Source organism: Osmerus eperlanus, chromosome 17 (genome assembly GCF_963692335.1).
Source record: "Osmerus eperlanus chromosome 17, fOsmEpe2.1, whole genome shotgun sequence".
NCBI classification, from domain to species: domain Eukaryota; kingdom Metazoa; phylum Chordata; class Actinopteri; order Osmeriformes; family Osmeridae; genus Osmerus; species Osmerus eperlanus.
The window spans coordinates 183,203-204,595 of NC_085034.1; the positions used below are offsets into that span (position 1 = coordinate 183,203).

The 21,393-nt window shown below is 49.9% G+C and overlaps 1 protein-coding gene across 4 annotated transcripts in view; it reads left to right on the forward strand.

Moving 5' to 3' along the window:
- The window catches only part of LOC134037955 (pleckstrin homology domain-containing family A member 5-like), a 40,616-nt gene that overhangs the window by 6,148 nt on the left and 13,075 nt on the right, over positions 1-21,393 (forward strand). For all 4 annotated transcript variants that reach the window (XM_062483527.1, XM_062483528.1, XM_062483529.1 and 1 more), the window contains exons 4-21: positions 1,794-1,877; positions 1,984-2,003; positions 2,038-2,083; positions 2,908-3,028; positions 4,526-4,630; positions 5,424-5,496; positions 6,976-7,076; positions 10,467-10,582; positions 10,914-11,118; positions 11,937-12,994; positions 14,279-14,789; positions 14,885-14,962; positions 15,840-15,959; positions 18,031-18,084; positions 19,289-19,369; positions 20,243-20,356; positions 20,455-20,535; positions 21,117-21,302. In XM_062483527.1, coding sequence (XP_062339511.1) covers positions 1,794-1,877; positions 1,984-2,003; positions 2,038-2,083; positions 2,908-3,028; positions 4,526-4,630; positions 5,424-5,496; positions 6,976-7,076; positions 10,467-10,582; positions 10,914-11,118; positions 11,937-12,994; positions 14,279-14,789; positions 14,885-14,962; positions 15,840-15,959; positions 18,031-18,084; positions 19,289-19,369; positions 20,243-20,356; positions 20,455-20,535; positions 21,117-21,302 — 3,154 coding nt within the window. The remainder of the gene's footprint in view (positions 1-1,793; positions 1,878-1,983; positions 2,004-2,037; positions 2,084-2,907; positions 3,029-4,525; positions 4,631-5,423; positions 5,497-6,975; positions 7,077-10,466; positions 10,583-10,913; positions 11,119-11,936; positions 12,995-14,278; positions 14,790-14,884; positions 14,963-15,839; positions 15,960-18,030; positions 18,085-19,288; positions 19,370-20,242; positions 20,357-20,454; positions 20,536-21,116; positions 21,303-21,393) is intronic.

Consider the following 21,393-nt stretch of genomic DNA (forward strand, 5'->3'; position numbering starts at 1 on the left):
TGGAGCATGGAGAGGGGAGGGAGGGGGATGGGAGGAGAGATAGAGAGGGTAGAGGAGATGCTGTAGCTGTTATGTAACTGACTTGCTTCAGCCCTGAGGAAGGAGTTGCACAAACATCACATCTGGAACACAGATATCTAATAGGCTGGGTTTTAGCTGATAGGCTGGGTTCTAGCTACATACTGATAGGCTGGGTTCTAGCTGATAGGCTGGGTTCTAGCTGATAGGCTGGGTTCTAGCTACATGCTGATAGGCTGGGTTCTGTGCTAGCTACATGCTGATAGGCTGGGTTCTAGCTACATGCTGATAGGCTGGGTTCAGTCCTAGCTACATGCTGATAGGCTGGGGTCTGTTCTAGCTACATGCTGATAGGCTGGGTTCTATTTACATGCTGATAGGCTGGGTTCTAGCTACATGCTGATTGGCTGGGTTCTAGCTACATGCTGATTGGCTGGGTTCTAGCTACATGCTGATTGGCTGGATTCTAGCTAAATGCTGATAGTCTGGGTTCTAGCTACAAGCTGATTTGACTGTATGTTGACTGTAGATGAAGTCATTGACACATCCACCTATTAACCATGATACTTTCAAGCATCACGAATAATTGTGCAGCTTGTCATCAGGTTATCCTGAGTCATGTGTAATGGCATTTTTTGATATAGTTACTAAGAATGTATCTGAGGTTGTGTTTAAACAAATGGATGTTGCAGTTGGTCTTAAGGTATTTATGGTATTGGTTTATGATGCCTGATTGAGAAGCTAGGGGCACAGAGGTTGGGGGATGTTTGAGTTCTGTGGCCTAAAGGGAGATGGATAGATGGATTCAGTTGATCTAGCAGCCCTGACCTTTTGGCCAAGGAGATTGTGTCCTGTGTCCTGTTTGTGTTTCATTAAGGGTATCTTTACTGTCCTCATTTAGAGAAAGAGCCGTGACATCAAAAGACTTTGGTCACTTGACCTGGGGGGTTATATTGTCTTAACTGTCACTGAGCAGTGCTGACCAATCACAGAGTTCAGAAAAACCATTTGATCTAAAGTTTATATAAGGCAGGGTTTTGGGGTTGTTCTGTATCACTCTGGCGAACGACCTGTGGCTAGCACCTCCTTCGTTATGACTGATCACAAAGTACTTTGTTAAATCATGATCTGTATAAGCAAAAAATGCCATTACATCATGGCGGCCATGTGAAGGATGTTAAAATGCATTCCATGTCTCTCCCTCTGGAGTGTGTGTGTGTTTTATCTGTCTGTGTGTATGCATGTGTTTTTATCTCTGTGTGTGTGTGTTTATGTGTGTGTTGAAGGAGCATGTCCCAGCTGGTCCTGAGGGTCTTGGTGCTGGATGATCTCCAGGGGAGGAGGGGGGTCTTGGTGCTGGATGATCTCCAGGGGAGGAGGGGGGTCTTGGTGCTGGATGCAGCCCAGGAGCAGAGCTGCCTGGCTGGGTAGCTGAGCCTGTCCTTGCTGGGCCCCTTGGCATTCTACCGTCCCAACAGTTCCTTTCAATGAAGTTTACCAGCCATGAAAAATATTGTCTTACTCCAAATGTTTGGATGTTTTATATTAGTTTCAACAAGTTTGGAGGTGATACAGTAAACAAGCCCCAGCTGCAACCGACACAAAGCACACCTCAATATCCCCAGAAACTCTCTAGTTATCAGTACCCTCTCTAGTTATCAGTACCCTCTCTAGTTATCAACCAATTCCCTGACTTTCTCTTCCTGTCTCCTCCTTTTGCCTGCTGGCTTCTCCCCCTCTCCCTCCCTCCCTCCCTCTCTCTCTCTCTCCTGCAGTCATAATGAGCGGAAGGTGACCTGTAAGCACCCAGTCTCAGGTATTCCATCCCAAGACAACTGCATCTTTGTCATCAACGACCAGTAAGTGTTCTCTCTCCTCTGAAACACACACATACACAAAAACAGACACACACTCACACACAGACACGTGTGTTTATTTTGTATTTCTCCCTTTGTGTGTTCCTAGAGTGAACTGTGCCCACACAGGTACAGTTAGGGTTAGGGTTAGGGTTAGGTACAGGTACAGCCTCAAAGCCTGAAACAGCCAGTAAGCCTGGAACAGACAGGTAATGGTGTATAGCACTGGCTGGCAAGCTGTTTGACTGACTGGCTGGCAAGCTGTTTGACTGACTGGCTGGCAAGCTGTTTGACTGACTGGCTGGCTGACTGTCTGGCTGGCTGTATTTTGTCAAGTGTGTCTGGCTGGCTGTTCCATCATTGATCAGTGTGCAGGTGTAACATGTTTCTCACAGTAGGAGCTGAACCTCTACACCATGTGCCCCTTCCAGAAACATCCATCTCATTCACTTCATCTCTCCATCCATCCCTGCATCCCCCAAGCCCCACCTCTCCCCAGCCCCACCTCTCCCCAACCCTTCCTCTCCCTTAGCCCCACCTCTCCCCAACCCTTCCTCTCCCTTAGCCCTTTGGACTACTAGTCCTCACAGTGAGGCAGAGAAGTACAGGCCCTCCTCTTCTCTTCCCCTCCTCCTCCTCCTCCTCCTTCTCCTCCTCCTCCTCCTCCTCCTCCTCCTCCTCCCTTCCCCTCCTCTCAGGACAAGGGGGGGTGAGGTAGATATGCTGAGTGTTTCCTGAGATAGAGACTCTGTCCTGGACTAGAGCCAGACACACACACGCACACACACACACGCAGTCTGCCTTCAGAGATACAAGCTGCCTGGAGCCTCAGAGATTAGACCCTCTGCTCGCTGATTCACCAAGCAATAAGTCTCCCCCAATACACACTCTCTCTCACACACAGCCTAATTGCCTTGTCTCTAACTTCTTCATTGATTTGACAGTTTGAGGAAAAACTGTATTTATGTCCTATACATGTTGTAATTTGTCTCTCTCCATCTCTCCCTTTCTCTCTTCCCCCCCCCCCCCTCAGACCAGCTCCCAGGTCTGAACAAGGTGACAAGGCGGAGCGTCCTCTGAGCACCATGAGTGAGGCGTCCAACTACACCGACTACAGCACCCATCCCAGTAGCCCCTCACACACCACCACACGGGTCAGTGTGTGTGTATGAGAGAGCGTGTGTTGTGCACCCATGTACCACACAAGTTTGTTATTAATAATAAATAAATAGTTTCCTTTCAGAGGCCACTCTGCGGTCAGCATGTTTCTTTTTATAAAAGCTTCATAGATGCAGTTAGTATTTCCACAAAGTGTTATCTACAGGAAACATGTACCTACAGGAAGTATGTACCTACAGGAAGTATGTATCTACAGGAAGTATGTATCTACAGGAAACATGTACCTACAGGAAGTATGTACCTACAGGAAGTATGTATCTACAGGAAACATGTACCTACAGGAAGTGTTATCTACAGGATCATGTATCTACAGGAAGTGTGTCTACAGAAAACATATACCTACAGGAAGTATGTATCTACAGGAAACATGTACCTACAGGAAGTGTTATCTACAGGAAACATTTACCTACAGGAAGTGTGTATCTACAGGAAGTGTGTATCTACAGTAAACATGTACCTACAGGACGTATGTACCTACAGGAAGTGTTATCTACAGGAAACATTTACCTACAGGAAGTGTGTATCTACAGGAAACATGTACCTACAGGAAGTGTTATCTACAGGAAACATTTACCTACAGGAAGTGTGTATCTACAGGAAGTATGTACCTACAGGAAGTGTGTATCAACAGTAAACATGTACCTACAGGACGTATGTACCTACAGGAAGTGTGTATCTACAGGAAACATGTACCTACAGGAAGTATGTACTTACAGGAAGTATGTATCTACAGGAAGTGTGTCCTACAGGAAGTGTGTACTTACAGGAAGTGTTATCTACAGGAAGTATGTATCTACAGGAAGTGTGTATCTACAAGAAGTATGTACCTACAGGAAGTATGTATCTACAGGAAGTGTGTATCTACAAGAAGTATGTACCTACATGAAGTGTGTATCTACAGGAAACATGTACCTCCAGAAAGTATGTACTTACAGGAAGTGTTATCTACAGGAAACATGTACCTACAGGACGTATGTACCTACAGGAAGTGTGTATCTACAGGAAACATGTACCTCCAGAAAGTATGTACTTACAGGAAGTCTGTACCTACAGGAAGTGTGTACCTACAGGAAGTGTGTCAGAGTGAATCTCAGTGTTCAGGACAGGCAGTCATGGAAGGGTTAGGGTTAGGTGTGTCAGAGTGAATCTCAGTGTTCAGGACAGGCAGTCATGGAAGGGTTAGGGTTAGGTGTGTCAGAGTGAATCTCAGTGTTCAGGACAGGCAGTCATGGAAGGGTTAGGGTTAGGTCTCTCTTGGAAAGGACCTCCTATGAAATACATCAAGCATATTTACATTATAGAATATTTATACATAAAACTGGAATAAATAATACAAATGAAAGCTTTCAAGCCTAGATGTTCTGCTGGTGTTGTACTAACTTACACATCTATGCCTTCACTTCAGAATAACATCTCTCAAGTACAGTTTCTCCACTATAACATCACCGATATAACATCTCCTGTATCTCCAGCTCTCCAGGTCATCGAGGAAGGTGCATAACTTTGGGAAGAGGTCCAACTCCATCAAGAGAAACCCCAACGCTCCAGCCATGAGGAGCAGCTGGCTCTACAAGCAGGTACTGCAGTACTACCATACTCACACTGTATATTACCATACTCACACACTATGCTGTGTATACTAATACCAATGTATGCTTCATGTTTTGGCTGCTCGCAATGTTCGGGGCTATCTCGTTGTTATGATCAGTGACCTATGCACTTTTGTAAAGCTCTCTCTTGGAAGTCGCTTTGGATAAAAGCGTCTGCTAAATGCATAAATGTAAATGTAATACTAACACACTAGGCTGTATACTAATATACTAAACTGCTACTATACGACAGTAGACTACTATACTACAAGCTGGAAGGAGCCATACCAGCACAATGCTCTATCTACAAACATAACACTATACTACTATTTGACTATACTGCTGTTACTACTGTTGAGGAGAGAGAACTGAGAGGCTGGCTGTGCACTGTAGGGTCTCTCTCTCTCTCTCTCTCTCTCTCTCTCTCTCTCTCTCTCTCTCTCTCTCTCTCTCTCTCTCTCTCTCTCTCACATAAGCACACCAGGAGACAGTCTTTTTTGAGTGTTATTACAGCTGCTATAATGGACACGTGCAGTTCTATTTAGTGGCAGCTGCATGGCAAACACACACTCACACACACACACACAGATTCACACACTCCAGACAGACACACACACACATGTCTATCATATTATCTCAACCATTCAGTCTCTTGTAATTCAGTGAGCGGAGCCTGTTAAGCACCTGCACACACAAACATGAGTCACTCTTACTGACATCACACTCAGACCAGCGTGTGTGTGAGTGTGTGTGTGACCCTCTGCTCTGCTGCCCCCTGCAGGACAGCACTGGGATGAAGCTCTGGAAGAAGAGGTGGTTTGTTCTTTCTGACATGTGTCTCTTCTACTACCGAGGTGAGCACACACACACACTTACACACACACTCACACACTTACACACACACACACTTACACACACACACACATGCACACTTACACACACACTCACACACTTACACACACACACACACATGCACACACACACACACACACACTTACATACACACTCACACACACACACACACTTACATACACACTCACACACACACACACACACACACTTACACACACACTCACACACACACTTACACACACACTCACACACACATGCACACACACACACACACACACATGCACACACACACATGCACACACACACACACTTACACACACACACACATGCACACACACACACACACACACACTTACACACACACTCACACACACACTTACACACACACTCACACACATGCACACACACTTACATACACACACACACACACATGCACACACACACTTACATACACACTCACACACACACACTTACATACACACACACACACTTACATACACACACACACACACTTACATACACACTCACACACACACTTACATAAACACTCACACACACACACATGCACACACACATGCATACACACTTACATACACACTTACATACACACTTACATACACACTCACACACACTCATTCACACACATGCACACAGACACACACACTTACATACACATACACAGTGGTGATTCAGGATGTTAGTAAATTTACATTTTACATTTATTCATTTAGCAGATGCTTTTATCCAAAGCGACTTCCAAGAGAGAGCTTTACAAAGTGCATAGGTCACTGATCATAACAACGAGATAGCCCCAAACATTGCGAGTAGCCAAACATGAAGCATACATTGTGAAAAGCAAATAAGTGCCAATGGGGAGGACCATTAATTTGTAACAAGTTACAAATTAAACGACATGAACCTCAAAAGTGCAAGAGTGTACCTGTAGAAAAAGCAAGCAACAATAATATAATTGACAAAAATGTCATATAAATCAAGTAATTGTATAGCCCTTTTTACAAGCAATGTCACAGAGGGCTTCACATATGCCCATAGAACTGCACCTAAACCAACCTAAACCCTCAACAAAGACAGAGTAAGACAGAGAAAGAGTAGAGAGAACCTACCTCAGGAGAAGACAGAGTAGAGAGAACCTACCTCAGGAGAAGACAGAGTAGAGAGAACCTACCTCAGGAGAAGACAGAGTAGAGAGAACCTACCTCAGGAGAAGACAGAGTAGAGAGAACCTACCTCAGGAGAAGACAGAGTAGAGAGAACCTACCTCAGGAGAAGACAGAGTAGAGAGAACCTACCTCAGGAGAAGACAGAGTAGAGAGAACCTACCTCAGGAGAACATGGACAGCAGATGTGCAGCTGGAACAGGAAGAGTAGAAGACAAGAAATGGAACACCAGAGCAACTCTCTCTCTCTTTCACTCTGCTGTGTCTACTTCCTGTGTTGACGCTCTACTTCCTGTCCTGTAGATGAGAAGGAGGAAGTGGTCCTGGGGAGCATCCTGTTGCCCAGCTTCCACATCTCCATGCTGTCTGTGGACGACCACATCAGCAGGAAGTACGCCTTCAAGGTGAGTGTCAGCAGGAAGTACGCCTTCAAGGTGAGTGTCACGCCAGGCACTCACACACACACACACTCACACACACACACACACACTCACACACACACACACACTCACACACACACACACTCACACACACACACACACACTCACACACACACACTCACACACACACACACTCACACACACACACACACTCACACACACTCACACACACACTCACACACACACACACTCACACACACTCACACACACACACACTCACACACACACACACGCACACACACACTCACACACACACACACTCACGCTCACGCTCACACACACACTCACGCTCACACTCACACACACACTCACACACACACACTCACGCTCACACTCACACACACACACACACACTCACACTCACACACACACACACTCACGCTCACACTCACACACACACACACTCACACACACTCACACACACACACACTCACACACACACACACGCACACACACACTCACACACACACACACGCACACACACTCACGCTCACGCTCACACACACACTCACGCTCACACTCACACACACACTCACACACACACACTCACGCTCACACTCACACACACACACACACACACACACACACTCACACACACACTCACACACACACACTCACGCTCACGCTCACACTCACACACACACACACACACTCACGCTCACACTCACACACACACACACACACACACACACACTCACACACACTCTCACACACACACACACTCACACACTCACACACACACACGCTCACGCTCACACACACACACACACTCACGCTCACACTCACACACACACTCACACACACACACTCACGCTCACACTCACACACACACACACACACTCACACTCACACACACACTCACACACACACACTCACGCTCACACTCACACTCACACACACACACACACACACTCACGCTCACACTCACACACACACACACACACACACACTCACACACACTCACACACACACACACTCACACACTCACACACACACACGCTCACGCTCACACACACACATTCACACTCACACACTCACACACACACACACACACACACACACACACTCACGCTCACACACACACACACTCACACACCAGGGCTCCAGACTAACTTGTTGCCTTGGTTGCACTGGTGCGTCTAACTTTTTTATTTAGGTGCACCAGCACAAAATTTAGGTGCACCCAAATTTTTCCTTGCGTCGCCACAATTTCAAGGTCACCTTTTTATCACGCTCCATATACATTCATATATATTATATAAATGATCTTAAACAAGAATAAGGTGTAGGTAAATATATTTTTTATTTGAAGCACAATCATACTGTATATAAAAATAAAAATATTTTAAGTGCTTCACTGAGCTGCCAAACTAAAACATTTTAAGCAAACAAAACATTTCAAAATAGAAAGTGCTACTGTTTAAAAGCGCTTCCCTGAACTGAGACCTAACATTTCATGGTTCAAAGTCTTATAGCGGGTCCCACCTTGCTGTCGCAGGCCCTTCAGATGGCCAACACCTGTAATTTGGCCTTCTTGCCCTTTGGCCTTGGCTAAATCATCTTGCCACACTCTCCCTAGCATCAAAATCCTAGCTCCATGGGTTAGCTCCATGGCCCAGCTCCGTAACTCAGGGGTCCGCAATTCATTTTTACAAGGGGCCACATGAGAAACCTGAAATGTGTTGGAGGGCCTCATCAACAATAACTTTAACTTAATTCTGCTCACTATTCATTTTCTCCCATTGTAAAAAGCAGTAAAGTATATATTTTGATTAGCTGGTTATCAGAAGAATAAGGATATTCTGTAAATGTTTATATAAATATTTTAGATTTTGGTGTAGGTCAAATGGGAAAAGACTATAGAAGTAATAAACAGTAAAAACAACAACAACAGTGTTTCATTTTATTTGTAACTAGTTAATCTTCACAAACACTGAAAAGTTGTTTTGCAGTATGTTTTTTTTACGTTTTTTCAGTTCATTTTGTTCTGTGAGAGAAATCCAGTGGGCTTGAACAAGTGCATCGAAATCTGGCTGCATGTCCGAGGTGGATATGCGAAGGACAGCTGACAGGTGATGATCAGGGTCTGCAGTTCAACTAGCAAACCATCAGCCCGCGCCCACTGAATCAGTCAAGTTCTTATTATGTCCGCGTTTTTTTTCACAGCTTGCACTTTGACCTCAGTAATCAGATACTTAGAAGTCCATGTCTTGTTAAAAGTTAATCAGAGGCAAAGTTTTTCATTTTCGAGGGCTAACCAACAGCTAACTCTCCTGTCGGTGAGGTTGCGCAAGCGCACATACAGTTAGGTCCATAAATATTTGGACATTGACACAATTTTCATCATTTTGGCTCTGTATACCACCACAATGGATTTGAAATGAAACAATCAAGATGTGCTTTAAGTGCAGACTTTCAGCTTTAATTTCAGGGTATTTACATCCAAATCAGGTGAACGGTGTAGGAATTACAACACATTTTATATGTGGCCCCCCCCTTTTTAAGGGACCAAAAATAATTGGACAAACTAACATAATCATAAATCTAATTGTCACTTTTAATACTTGGTTGCAAATCCTTTGCAGTCAATGACAGCCTGAAGTCTGGAACCCATAGACATCACCAGACGCTGGGTTTCGTCCCTGGTGATGCTCTGCCAGGCCTCTACTGCAACTGTCTTCAGTTCCTGCTTGTTCTTGGGGCATTTTCCCTTCAGTTTTGTCATTAGCAAGTGAAATGCATGCTCAATTGGATTTAGGTCAGGTGATTGACTTGGCCATTGCAGAACATTCCACTTCTTTGCCTTAAAAAACTCTTTGGTTGCTTTCGCAGTATGCTTCGGGTCATTGTCCATCTGCACTGTGAAGCGCCGTCCTATGAGTTCTGAAGCATTTGGCTGAATCTGAGCAGATAATATTGCCAGAAACACTTCAGAATTCATCCTACTGCTTTTGTCAGCAGTCACATCATCGATAAATACAAGGGAATCAGTTCCATTGGCAGCCATACATGCCCACGCCATAACACTACCTCCACCATGCTTCACTGATGAGGTGGTATGCTTTGGATCATGAGCAGTTCCTTCCCTTCTCCATACTCTTCTCTTCCCATCATTCTGGTACAAGTTGATCTTTTGTCGCACCCTTACACATTTCGGTCGCACTCTAGAGCGCTGCACACACACTCACACACACACATTCACTCACACACACACATTCACTCACACACACACATTCACTCACACACACACTCACACACACACATTCACTCACACACACACTCACACACACACATTCACTCACACAAACACTCACACACACACATTCACTCACACAAACACTGTCCTGTCTCCAGGCGACTCACCCCAACATGAGGACGTATTATTTCTGCACGGACACGGTGAAAGATATGGAGGCCTGGATGAAGGTGATGACAGATGCTGCTCTGGTGCACACTGAGCCAATCAGGAGGTAGATCTACACCACAGACACGGCCACAAGCACACACATATCTCACACATACGTCACACTGGATTTTGTCTTACACTGTCTTTCCCTCCATCTCTTCTCTCTCTCTCTCTCTCTCTCTCTCTCTCTCTCTCTCTCTCTCTCTCTCTCTCTCTCTCTCTCTCTCTCTCTCTCTCTCTCTCTCTCTCTCTCTCTCTCTCTCTCTCTCTCCATCTCTCTCCCTCTCTCCATCTCTCTCTCCCTATCTCTCTCCATCTCCCTCTCCTTCCCTCCATCTCTCCTTCCCTCTCCATCTCTTCATCTCTCCCTCCCTTCTTCCCTCTCTCCCTCTCAGGCAGGACAAGCTGAAGCTGGACCAGGAGAACCACCATGTTCTGACCCGGCCGGAAATCCAGAACAACGAGAGGAACCGTCAGGCTGCCCCCCCCAGCGCCCGCTCCTCATCGCAGGAGACCAGGAGGGAGGAGAAGTCGTCCGGCCAGAGAGACAAGCAGCGCTTCACCCTGCAGAGCCAGGGAGACACACTCTGCCTCCAGAAGGCCAGTAGAAACTCTTCCACAGATGAAGGCACTGTGTGTGTGTGAGTGTGTTTGAGTGTGTTCAGTGTTCCTCAGTCACAGTTCAGACCATGAATAGGGAAGACGGTTTACTGTATTTTTCGGAAATAAAGCTGCCGTTTGTACCCCGATTTTACATTTCTTTCAACAAAACTACAGTAGAAACACTTTCTTTAATGCTATTTAACCCCTTAAGGAGTAGCGTCGCACATATGAGATTGTTCGAATGCGGTTCTCACAGCGTAACGTCGCATATATGCGATTTCGAACAACTGAATATTTTCCGATATATATTCCACAAACGCTTTAGTATGGCTTCAAAATGTACTAATTCTTTTCCGTAAAAGACGGTAGTCTAGAAAAGTGTAGCAAACGTGATCAATCCCAGAATAGACTCAATTCTACATCATAACATCGACATGGTTCCGTTCTTTAAATGAATGCCTGTCCTGGCGTGGTGTGCAGGGCGACTTGAGCGCTTTTAAGCCTGCATGTGAGCCTCCACAATGAAAGGTGCTTTATACATAAAACACATTATGTTTAATTCTGAAATACTAGAGAGAGTAAAATATCTGGCCGAAGGCAGGCACACCCTAATATGAATGTAATTATTGGTAGTAATATAAATGTGATTATTAGTAGTACTATGAATGTGATTATTAGTAGTAGCAGTAGTAATATGAATGTGATTATTAGTAGTAATATGAATGTGATTATTAGTAGTAGCAGTAGTAATATAAATGTGATTATTAGTAGTAATATGAATGTGATTATTAGTAGTAATATGAATGTAACTGCAGGACGGGGTGAGTTACACGCTGCAGAGAGACGGAGAGAGGCTCCTGCTGCACCGGGAGGAGGAGAGGAAGACTGCGGGGCAGGAAGCAGGGGAAGACCGCGCAGCCCAGATGGAGGAGAAATATGCTCCTTCCAAAGACGGAGAGAAGTACCTGTTGACAAGAGATGGAGAGAAGTACGCGCTGGAGAGGGTGGGAGACCATCACACACTCCAGAGAAACCAGCAGGGAGACCAGCAGAGAGACTGTCACACCCTCCAGAGAGACCAGCAGAGAGACCAGCAGGGAGACTGTCACACCCTCCAGAGAAACCAGCAGGGAGACCAGCAGAGAGACCAGCAGAAAGACTGTTATGCCCTCCAGAGAGACCAGAAGGGAGACCAGCAGAGAGACCAGCAGAGAGACTGTCACGCCCTCCAGAGAGACCAGAAGGGAGACCAGCAGAGAGACTGTCACACCCTCCAGAGAAACCAGCAGAGAGACCAGCAGAGAGACTGTCACACCCTCCAGAGAGACCAGCAGAGAGACCAACAAAAACACGCTCTACAGAAGGAGCTCAGGAGACAGCTCTCTCTCAGAGAAGGAGAGGACAAGTACAGGACCTACCGAGGAGACAAGTATGCCACTGTTAAGGAAGTAGACTACAGCAGCCACAAGTATGCTACTGTTAAGGAAGGAGACTACAGCAGCCACAGGGTAGTGGACAAGTATGGCACCCTGCGCGTCCAAGGAGATAAGTACGGTTTCCAGAGAGACGGTTTCCAGAGAGACGGTAGCTGTGAGCGACCTCTCACCAACATCAGCAGCATCAAGCTGCTCCCCGCCCAGGCCGCCGCCATCGCCGCTTCCGTCTCTGCCTGCCGCCAGGCCCAGCTCAACGGCCCCGGGGAGCGGCCGGGGGACTGCATCCCAGGGGAGGTGGGGGGCACCCTTGGGAGAGGCCCAGGAAAGGCCCAGGCTCCGGAGCCAGAGACAGGCCTGTCCAGAACCAGCTCCATGCAGCAGCTGGAACACTGGGTCAGAACTCAGAAGACCAGGGGACCAGATGAGGACGTGAGGAGGTAGGTGTGTGTGTGGGGAGGTGTGTGTGTGTGTGTGGGGAGGTAGAGGTGTGTGGAGAGGTAGGGGTGTGTGTGTGTGTGGGGGAGGTAGGGGTGTGTGTGTGGAGAGGTAGGGGTGTGTGTGTGTGTGGGGAGGTAGGGGTGTGTGTGGGGAGGTAGGGGTGTGTGTGGGGAGGTAGGGGTGTGTGTGGGGAGGTAGGGGTGTGTGTGGGGAGGTAGGGGTGTGTGTGTGTGTGTGTGGGAGGTAGGGGTGTGTGTGTGTGTGTGGGGGAGGTAGGGGTGTGTGTGTGTGTGGGGAGGTAGGGGTGTGTGTGGGGAGGTAGGGGTGTGTGTGGGGAGGTAGGGGTGTGTGTGGGGAGGTAGGGGTGTGTGTGGGGAGGTAGGGGTGTGTGTGGGGAGGTAGGGGTGTGTGTGTGTGTGTGGGGAGGTAGGGGTGTGTGTGTGTGTGGGGGAGGTAGGGGTGTGTGTGGGGAGGTAGGGGTGTGTGTGGGGAGGTAGGTGTGTGTGTGTGTGTGTGTGTGGGGAGCTGGTGACATGAGCTGGTGACATGAGCTGGTGACATGGCCTGGTGACATGAGCTGGTGACATGAGCTGGTGACATGGCCTGGTGACATGGCCTGGTGACATGAGCTGGTGACATGGCCTGGTGACATGGCCTGGTGACATGAGCTGGTGACATGAGCTGGTGACATGGCCTGGTGACATGAGCTGGTGACATGAGCTGGTGAACTGAGCTGGTGACATGAGTTGGTGACATGAGCTGGTGACATGGCCTGGTGACATGAGCTGGTGACATGAGCTGGTGACATGGCCTGGTGACATGAGCTGGTGACATGAGCTGGTGACATGGCCTGGTGACATGGCCTGGTGACATGAGCTGGTGACATGAGCTGGTGACATGGCCTGGTGACATGGCCTGGTGACATGAGCTGGTGACATGAGCTGGTGACATGAGCTGGTGACATGGCCTGGTGACATGAGCTGGTGACATGAGCTGGTGACATGAGCTGGTGACATGAGCTGGTGACATGGCCTGGTGACATGGCCTGGTGACATGAGCTGGTGACATGAGCTGGTGGCATGGCCTGGTGACATGGCCTGGTGACATGAGCTGGTGACATGGCCTGGTGACATGGCCTGGTGACATGGCCTGGTGACATGAGCTGGTGACATGAGCTGGTGACATGGCCTGGTGACATGAGCTGGTGACATGAGCTGGTGACATGAGCTGGTGACATGGCCTGGTGACATGGCCTGGTGACATGAGCTGCTCCCATCCCCCAGCATGGTGTCCTACCAGACGCTTCCCAGGAACATGCCGAGCCATCGCGCCCCGCCACCCCACTACCCGGAGGGCTACCGTACGCTCCCCCGGAAGGTGCTTCCACGGCCGGACAGTGTGTGCAGCGTGGCGGGTTCCCTGTACGATCACGCCCTGCGCCCTGCCCCCCAGGCCACGCCCCTCACGGCAGCGGAGAAGCGGCGCTCCATGCGGGACGACACCATGTGGCAGCTGTACGAGTGGCAGCAGAGACAAGCCTGCTCCCGCAACAGCCTGGCACTGACCCCCGCCCCGCCCACACGCTGCTCCACCCTGCCCAGCCCCAGGACCAGGGCCCACCCCGCACCGCCCCGCCCCCACGCCGTCCCCCCCTCCCCTTCTCACGGCTCTCTCTACAGCTCCTTCTCCCCCCCGCGCCAGGCCCTGCCCCCCGCCCCCCGCTGTGAGATCACCTCCCCTGACTACAGAGGAGACCTGAGCATCGACCGCCGGCACAGACCTCACCACGCCAAGGTGACACACTCATACACTCTCATAGGACACACCACACTAAGGTGAACCGCACTCAGAGTATGTGACAGTAGCAGCTGTGATGACTGTGTCCTCAGCACCCTGCGGAGCGCAGGTCCCTCCCCCCTGCCCTGCCTGCCCCGCCCATCTCAGCCCAATCCCTGCAGGGCAAGACGGTGAGCAGCTCTCTCGCTCCCTCTCTTCCTCTCTCTCTCTCTCTCTCTCTCTCTCTCTCTCTCTCTCTCTCTCTCTCTCTCTCTTCCTCTCACTCTTTCTTCCTCTGTCTCTCTTTCTCTCTCTCTCTCTCTCTTTTTTACATTTACATTTAGTCATTTAGCAGACGCTCTTATCCAGAGCGACTTACAGTAAGTACAGGGACATTCCCCCGAGGCAAGTAGGGTGAAGTGGACACAACGTCATTTTGCATGGCCAGGAATCGAACCAGCAACCTTCTGATTACTAGCCCGATTCCCTAACCGCTTAGCCACCTGACTTTTTTCCTCTGTCTCTCTCTCTCCTTCCTTCTCTCTGTCTCTCTCTCTCCTCCCTTCTCTCTGTCTCTCTCTCTCTCCTCCCTTCTCTCTGTCTCTATCTCTCTCCTCCCTTCTCTCTGTCTCTCTCTCTCTCCTCCCTTCTCTCTGTCTCTCTCTCTCCTCCCTTCTCTCTCTCTCTCTCTCTCTCCTCCCTTCTCTCTGTCTCTCTCTCTCTCCTCCCTTCTCTCTGTCCCTCTCTGAAGGGTAAAAAGATTACCAGAGGTCTTTCTGTTGTTCTGTTTTATAATCATATTCCTTAGCTTCCATCACACTCTAGTTTCATGATAACAGCAGTGTAGCGGCAGGGTGATTACTATTTAGGAGGCAGAGAGGCAGGCAGAGAGAGGGCAGCTGGAGAGGTGTGTTCTGGATATTAGTGTGAATGTCTGGGATCGCTGTTCAGGTTGCAGCCATAACATCGGGGCCCTCTACAAGTCATCTTAAGAAAATATGTGGATGGTGTGTGTATGTGGATGGTGTGTGTGTGTGTGTGTGTGTGTGTGTGTGTGTGTGTGTGCAGTCTGAAGAGCTGACCCTGCTCCTGATCCAGCTGCGTAGGCAGCAGTCAGAGCTGAGCAGCGCCAGGCAGCTGTCCCTGACTCAGCTGCTCTGCCTCAGCAGGGACACGCCCAACGCCAAGGTCAGCACCTGCACGGGTGTGCTGTGTACCATGCATGTGTGTGTGTTGCATTGCCACATCCATCCTCTCTAAGGCAGCATGTATCTGTGTGAAGGATACAGTAATTCCTGCTCTCTCCAGTGCTGTCTGGCCTGACCTGGCCTATTCAGCTGTGTGGGTCTGGATGGTCTTAAAGCACACTGGAGTAGAGCAGACTGGCGGCTCACCACTACCTCCTTTAGCACCTCCTCCTCTACCACCACCTCCTCCTTTAGCACCTCCTCCTCTACCACCACCTCCTCCTCCTCTACCACCACCACCTCCTCCTTTAGCACCTCCTCCTCTACCACCACCACCTCCTCCTTTAGCACCTCCTCTTCCTCCTCTACCACCTCCTCCTCTACCACCTCCTCCTCCTCCTCTACCACCACCTCCTCCTCCTCTACCACCTCCTCCTCTACCACCACCTCTTCCTCCTCTACCACCTCCTCCTCTACCACCACCTCCTCCTCCTCTACCACCACCTCCTCCTCCTCTACCACCTCCTCCTCTACCACCACCTCCTCCTCCTCTACCACCTCCTCCTCCTCCTCTACCACCTCCTCCTCTACCACCACCTCCTCTACCACCTCCTCCTCTACCACCACCTCCTCCTCCTCTACCACCTCCTCCTCTACCACCACCTCCTCCTCCTCTACCACCTCCTCCTCTACCACCACCTCCTCCTCCTCTACCACCACCTCCTCCTCCTCTACCACCTCCTCCTCTACCACCACCTCCTCCTCCTCTACCACCTCCTCCTCTACCACCACCTCCTCCTCCTCTACCACCTCCTCCTCTACCACCACCTCTTCCTCCTCTACCACCTCCTCCTCTACCACCACCTCTTCCTCCTCTACCACCTCCTCCTCTACCACCACCTCCTCCTCCTCTACCACCACCTCCTCCTCCTCTACCACCTCCTCCTCTACCACCACCTCCTCCTCCTCTACCACCTCCTCCTCCTCCTCTACCACCTCCTCCTCTACCACCACCTCCTCCTCCTCTACCACCTCCTCCTCTACCACCACCTCCTCCTCCTCTACCACCTCCTCCTCTACCACCACCTCCTTTTCCTCTACCACCTCCTCCTCTACCACCACCTCCTCCTCCTCTACCACCTCCTCCTCTACCACCACCTCCTCCTCCTCTACCACCTCCTCCTCTACCACCACCTCCTCCTCCTCTACCACCTCCTCCTCCTCCTCTACCACCTCCTCCTCTACCACCACCTCCTCCTCCTCTACCACCTCCTCCTCTACCACCACCTCCTCCTCCTCTACCACCTCCTCCTCTACCACCACCTCTTCCTCCTCTACCACTACCACCTCCTCCTCTACCACCACCTCCTCCTCCTCTACCACCTCCTCCTCTACCACCACCTCTTCCTCCTCTACCACTACCACCTCCTCCTCTACCACCACCTCCTCCTCCTCTACCACATCCTCCTCTACCACTACCTCCTCTACCACTACCACCTCCTCCTCCTCTACCACCTCCTCCTCTACCACTACCTCCTCTACCACTACCACCTCCTCCTCCTCTACCACCTCCTCCTCTACCACTTCCTCCTCCTTCTCCTCTACCTCCTCCTTCTCCTCCTCTCTTCATTTTCTTGTTCCTGGGCTGCATCTCTGTGTATCTGTCTGCTTGAAATCTCCTTTCTCTTTCCTATTCTTCTATTTATTAATCTCTCACTAATTAATATTATTCCTCTCTGTCTCTCTCTCCTCCCTCCCTTCCTCCCTATCTCCTATCTCCTCTCTCCTCCTACCTCTCTCTCTCCTCCTACTCTCTACCTCTCTCTACTCTCTACCTCTCTCCTCCGACTCTCTACCTCTCTCCTCCTACCTCTCTCCTCCTACTCTCTACTCTCTACCTCTCTCTGCTCCTCTCTACCTCTCTCTCCTCCTACTCTCTACCTCTCTCCTCCTACCTCTCTCCTCCTACTCTCTACCTCTCTCTGCTCCTCTCTACCTCTCTCTTCCTACCTCTCTCTCCTCCTACTCTAACCCTAACCCTACCTCTCTCTCCTTTCCGCTGCGGATGACAGAGTGATGTTCTGTCTCATCACATCCAAAGAAACCTCATGTACCTGGACAGCCAGGTGAGGAGCACTCTCCTGTCTAGAGTAACTCTACTGTTACTCTCCTGTGTCTACTCTCCTGTCTCTACTCTACAGTCTCTATTATCCTGTGTCTACTCTACAGTCTCTACTCTACAGTCTCTATTCTCCTGTGTCTACTCTCCTGCGTCTAATCTCTTGTGTCTACTCGTATGTCTCTACTCTCCTGTGTCTGTCTACTCTACAGTCTCTACTGTCTCTCTTCCCCACTGTTTCTAATCTCTACAACTATTTTTATATACCCGATTTTTCGCCACCATCCCTAATCCAGTCTCAGCTGAACTATCTCTATTGAAATGATTCATCCTATGTACACTGTATACTAACTATGTACTTTACTGCAACTGTACTCTACTGATGTCTCTGTTGTTGCCTTTACAGTCCTGTAGCCCTCTAAACTCCACTGGCCTTCCTTTACAGTACTGTAGCCCTCTAAACTCCACTGGCCTTCCTTTACAGTCCTGTAGCCCTCTAAACTCCACTGGCTACAGTACTGTAAAGGAAGGCCAGTGGAGTTTCGGACATTCAGGTTGCTCAAATTCGAACAGTAAAGTTCAGATCCCGAAATTGCAAAATAAAAAATCAAATTCAAATACAACTAAATGCAGGCTGCTCAAATTCGAGTGTAATTTTGATCCAAAAATGTTGACCCGAAATATGTGTAGCTGCAGGCAGTCATACATGAATGCATGCAGATCAGTAATCCAGTCTGGGGTAGTAACCTGGAGTCCTGCGTCTGGACATGGTGTCTGTATCAGCTCACATCACGTCAGTGTTCCCACAGTTAGGAGACAGGAAAGAGAGGAAATACTACCACAACCCCAACACACCAACAACAACCCCAGCTTCTCCTTGTCTGCTAACGAGCCTCAACACTTCTCAGTCCTCCAGTCTTCAGCTGTGGAAGAGCTGTCCCTCTAACTCCTGTGTTCAGCTGTGGAAGAGTTGTTCCTCTAACTCCTGTGTTTATCTGTGGAAGAGCTGTCCCTCTAACTCCTGTGTTGCTGTTGCTCCCCTCCCGCTGCTCCCCTCCCGCTGCTCCCCTCCCGCTGCTCCCCTCCCGCTGCTCCCCTCCCGCTGCTGCCCTCCCGCTGCTCCCCTCCCGCTGCTCCCCTCCCGCTGCTGCCCTCCCGCTGCTCCCCTCCCGCTGCTCCCCTCCCGCTGCTCCCCTCCCGCTGCCGGTCAGATGAAGGAGAACGAGCCTCTTATCTTCATGATTCACACAATGATAGAGAATTCAGCACCCAGGCCACAACTGTACCAGCAAGTAAGATCCTGGTGATACAACCTCTCCTCCCTCCCTTCCTCCATCCATCCATCCATCCATCCAGGCTGTTTAGCGTACATGGATCCATCCATCCAGGCTGTTTAGCTGGTTGTCCGATTAGTCAGTCGGTGGTATTCCTTCCTGGTGGTGTTGTTACATTGTTTACTAACTTAGATTGTTGTTGTTTACATCTGCACAAGGCTGGTTTGGTTGTCTGTGTTCAGAGAGTGTCCAATCAGGGACAACCTTCCTGTTTCTGATCGACTTTGTCTTAATTAACAGCAGTCTCAGCAGTGTGAGTCATGAGCGAGGGGTGACAGTGTGTGATGACTGTATTCAGCCCAGGTCCTGTACAGGTGTTCATTAGTCCTGTACAGGTGTTCATTAGTCATGCTTTCTAGCTGCTGTTCTGACAGGAAGATCCAGGGGGTAGCGCTTACAGCCTCCCATCCTCATCCCCAGACTCATCCCCAGACTCATCCCCAGACTCATCCCCAGACTCATCTCCAGACTCATCTCCAGACTCATCTCCAGACTCATCCCCAGACTCATCCCCAGCAATAACTCCATCCCCACTCCCATCCCCAGACTCATCTCCAGACTCATCCCCAGACTCATCCCCAGACTCATCTCCAGACTCATCCCCAGACTCATCCCCAGAACTAACTCCATCCCCAGCCTCATCCCCAGCCTCATCCCCAGCCTCATCCCCAGCCTCATCCCCAGACTCATCCCCAGACTCACCCCCAGACTCATCCTCGTCCCCAGCACTAACTCCATCCCCACTCCCATCTCAGCCCATCCCCTCCAGTCTCTCTGATATTATCTATCTATCCATCAGTCTATCTGTGTGTGACAGTGTCCTTGTTGCAGACTCCACAGGACCAGAGAGACAACACAGGCCAGGCCAGGCCAGAGGAACTGGACATACAGGCCAGGCCAGAGGAACTGGACATACAGGCCAGGCCAGAGGAACTGGACATAGATGTAAGATGTCCTCTGTTCTCTACAGCTCCTCTACAGCTCCTCTACTCTAAAGTATGTTTGTGTTTAATCTAATCCTTATGTGTGTGTGTGTGTATCAGACCAAGCTCAGCAGACTGTGTGAGCAGGACAAAGCAGTGAGAACACAAGAGGACAAACTACAGCAACTCCACAGAGAGAAGGTAGGAGACCTTACCCACTCTCCTCTTCCTCCCTCTCCTCCTCCTCTTCCTCCCTCTCCTCTTTCTCCTCCTTTTCCTCTTTCTCCTCCTCCTCCATCTCCTCCTCTCTCCTCTTCCTCCTCCTCCTCTTCCTCCTCCTCCCTCTCCTCCTCCCTCTCCTCCTCCTCTTCCTCCCTCTCCTCCTCCCTCTCCTCCTCTTCCTCCTCCTTTTCCTCTTCCTCCTCCTCCCTCTCCTCCTCTCTCCTCTTCCTCCTCCTCCTCTTCCTCCTCCTCCCTCTCCTCCTCCTCTTCCTCCTCCCTCTCCTCCTCTTTCTCCTCCTTCCTCTCATCCTCCTCTTCCTCCTCCTCCCTCTCCTCCTCCTCTTCCTCCTCCTCCCTCTCCTCTCTCCTCTTCCTCCTCCTCCTCTTCCTCCTCCTCCCTCTCCTCCTCCTCTTCCTCCTCCCTCTCCTCCTCTTTCTCCTCCTTCCTCTCATCCTCCTCTTCCTCCTCCTCCCTCTCCTCCTCCTCTTCCTCTCTCCTCCTCCACCTTAACTGGCTCCTACCTCCCCTCTCTCCCCCCTCCTCCCTCCTGTCTCTGCAGCACACCCTGGAGACGGCCCTGCTTTCGGCCAGCCTGGAGCTGGAGCAGCACTCCCCAGGGCAGAGCGGCCCGGGGCAGAGCGGCCCGGGGCAGAGCGACCCGGGGCAGAGGGCCCTGGTCCAGCAGAGGGATGTGCTACAGAGCGGCCTTCTTGGAACCTGTAGAGAGCTGTCGAGAGTCACCGCTGTGAGGCTCTCTCTCACACACACACACACCTGCCTCACACACACACACATGTATACACACGCACACTCCCTGCCTCTGACGAGCGTGTGTG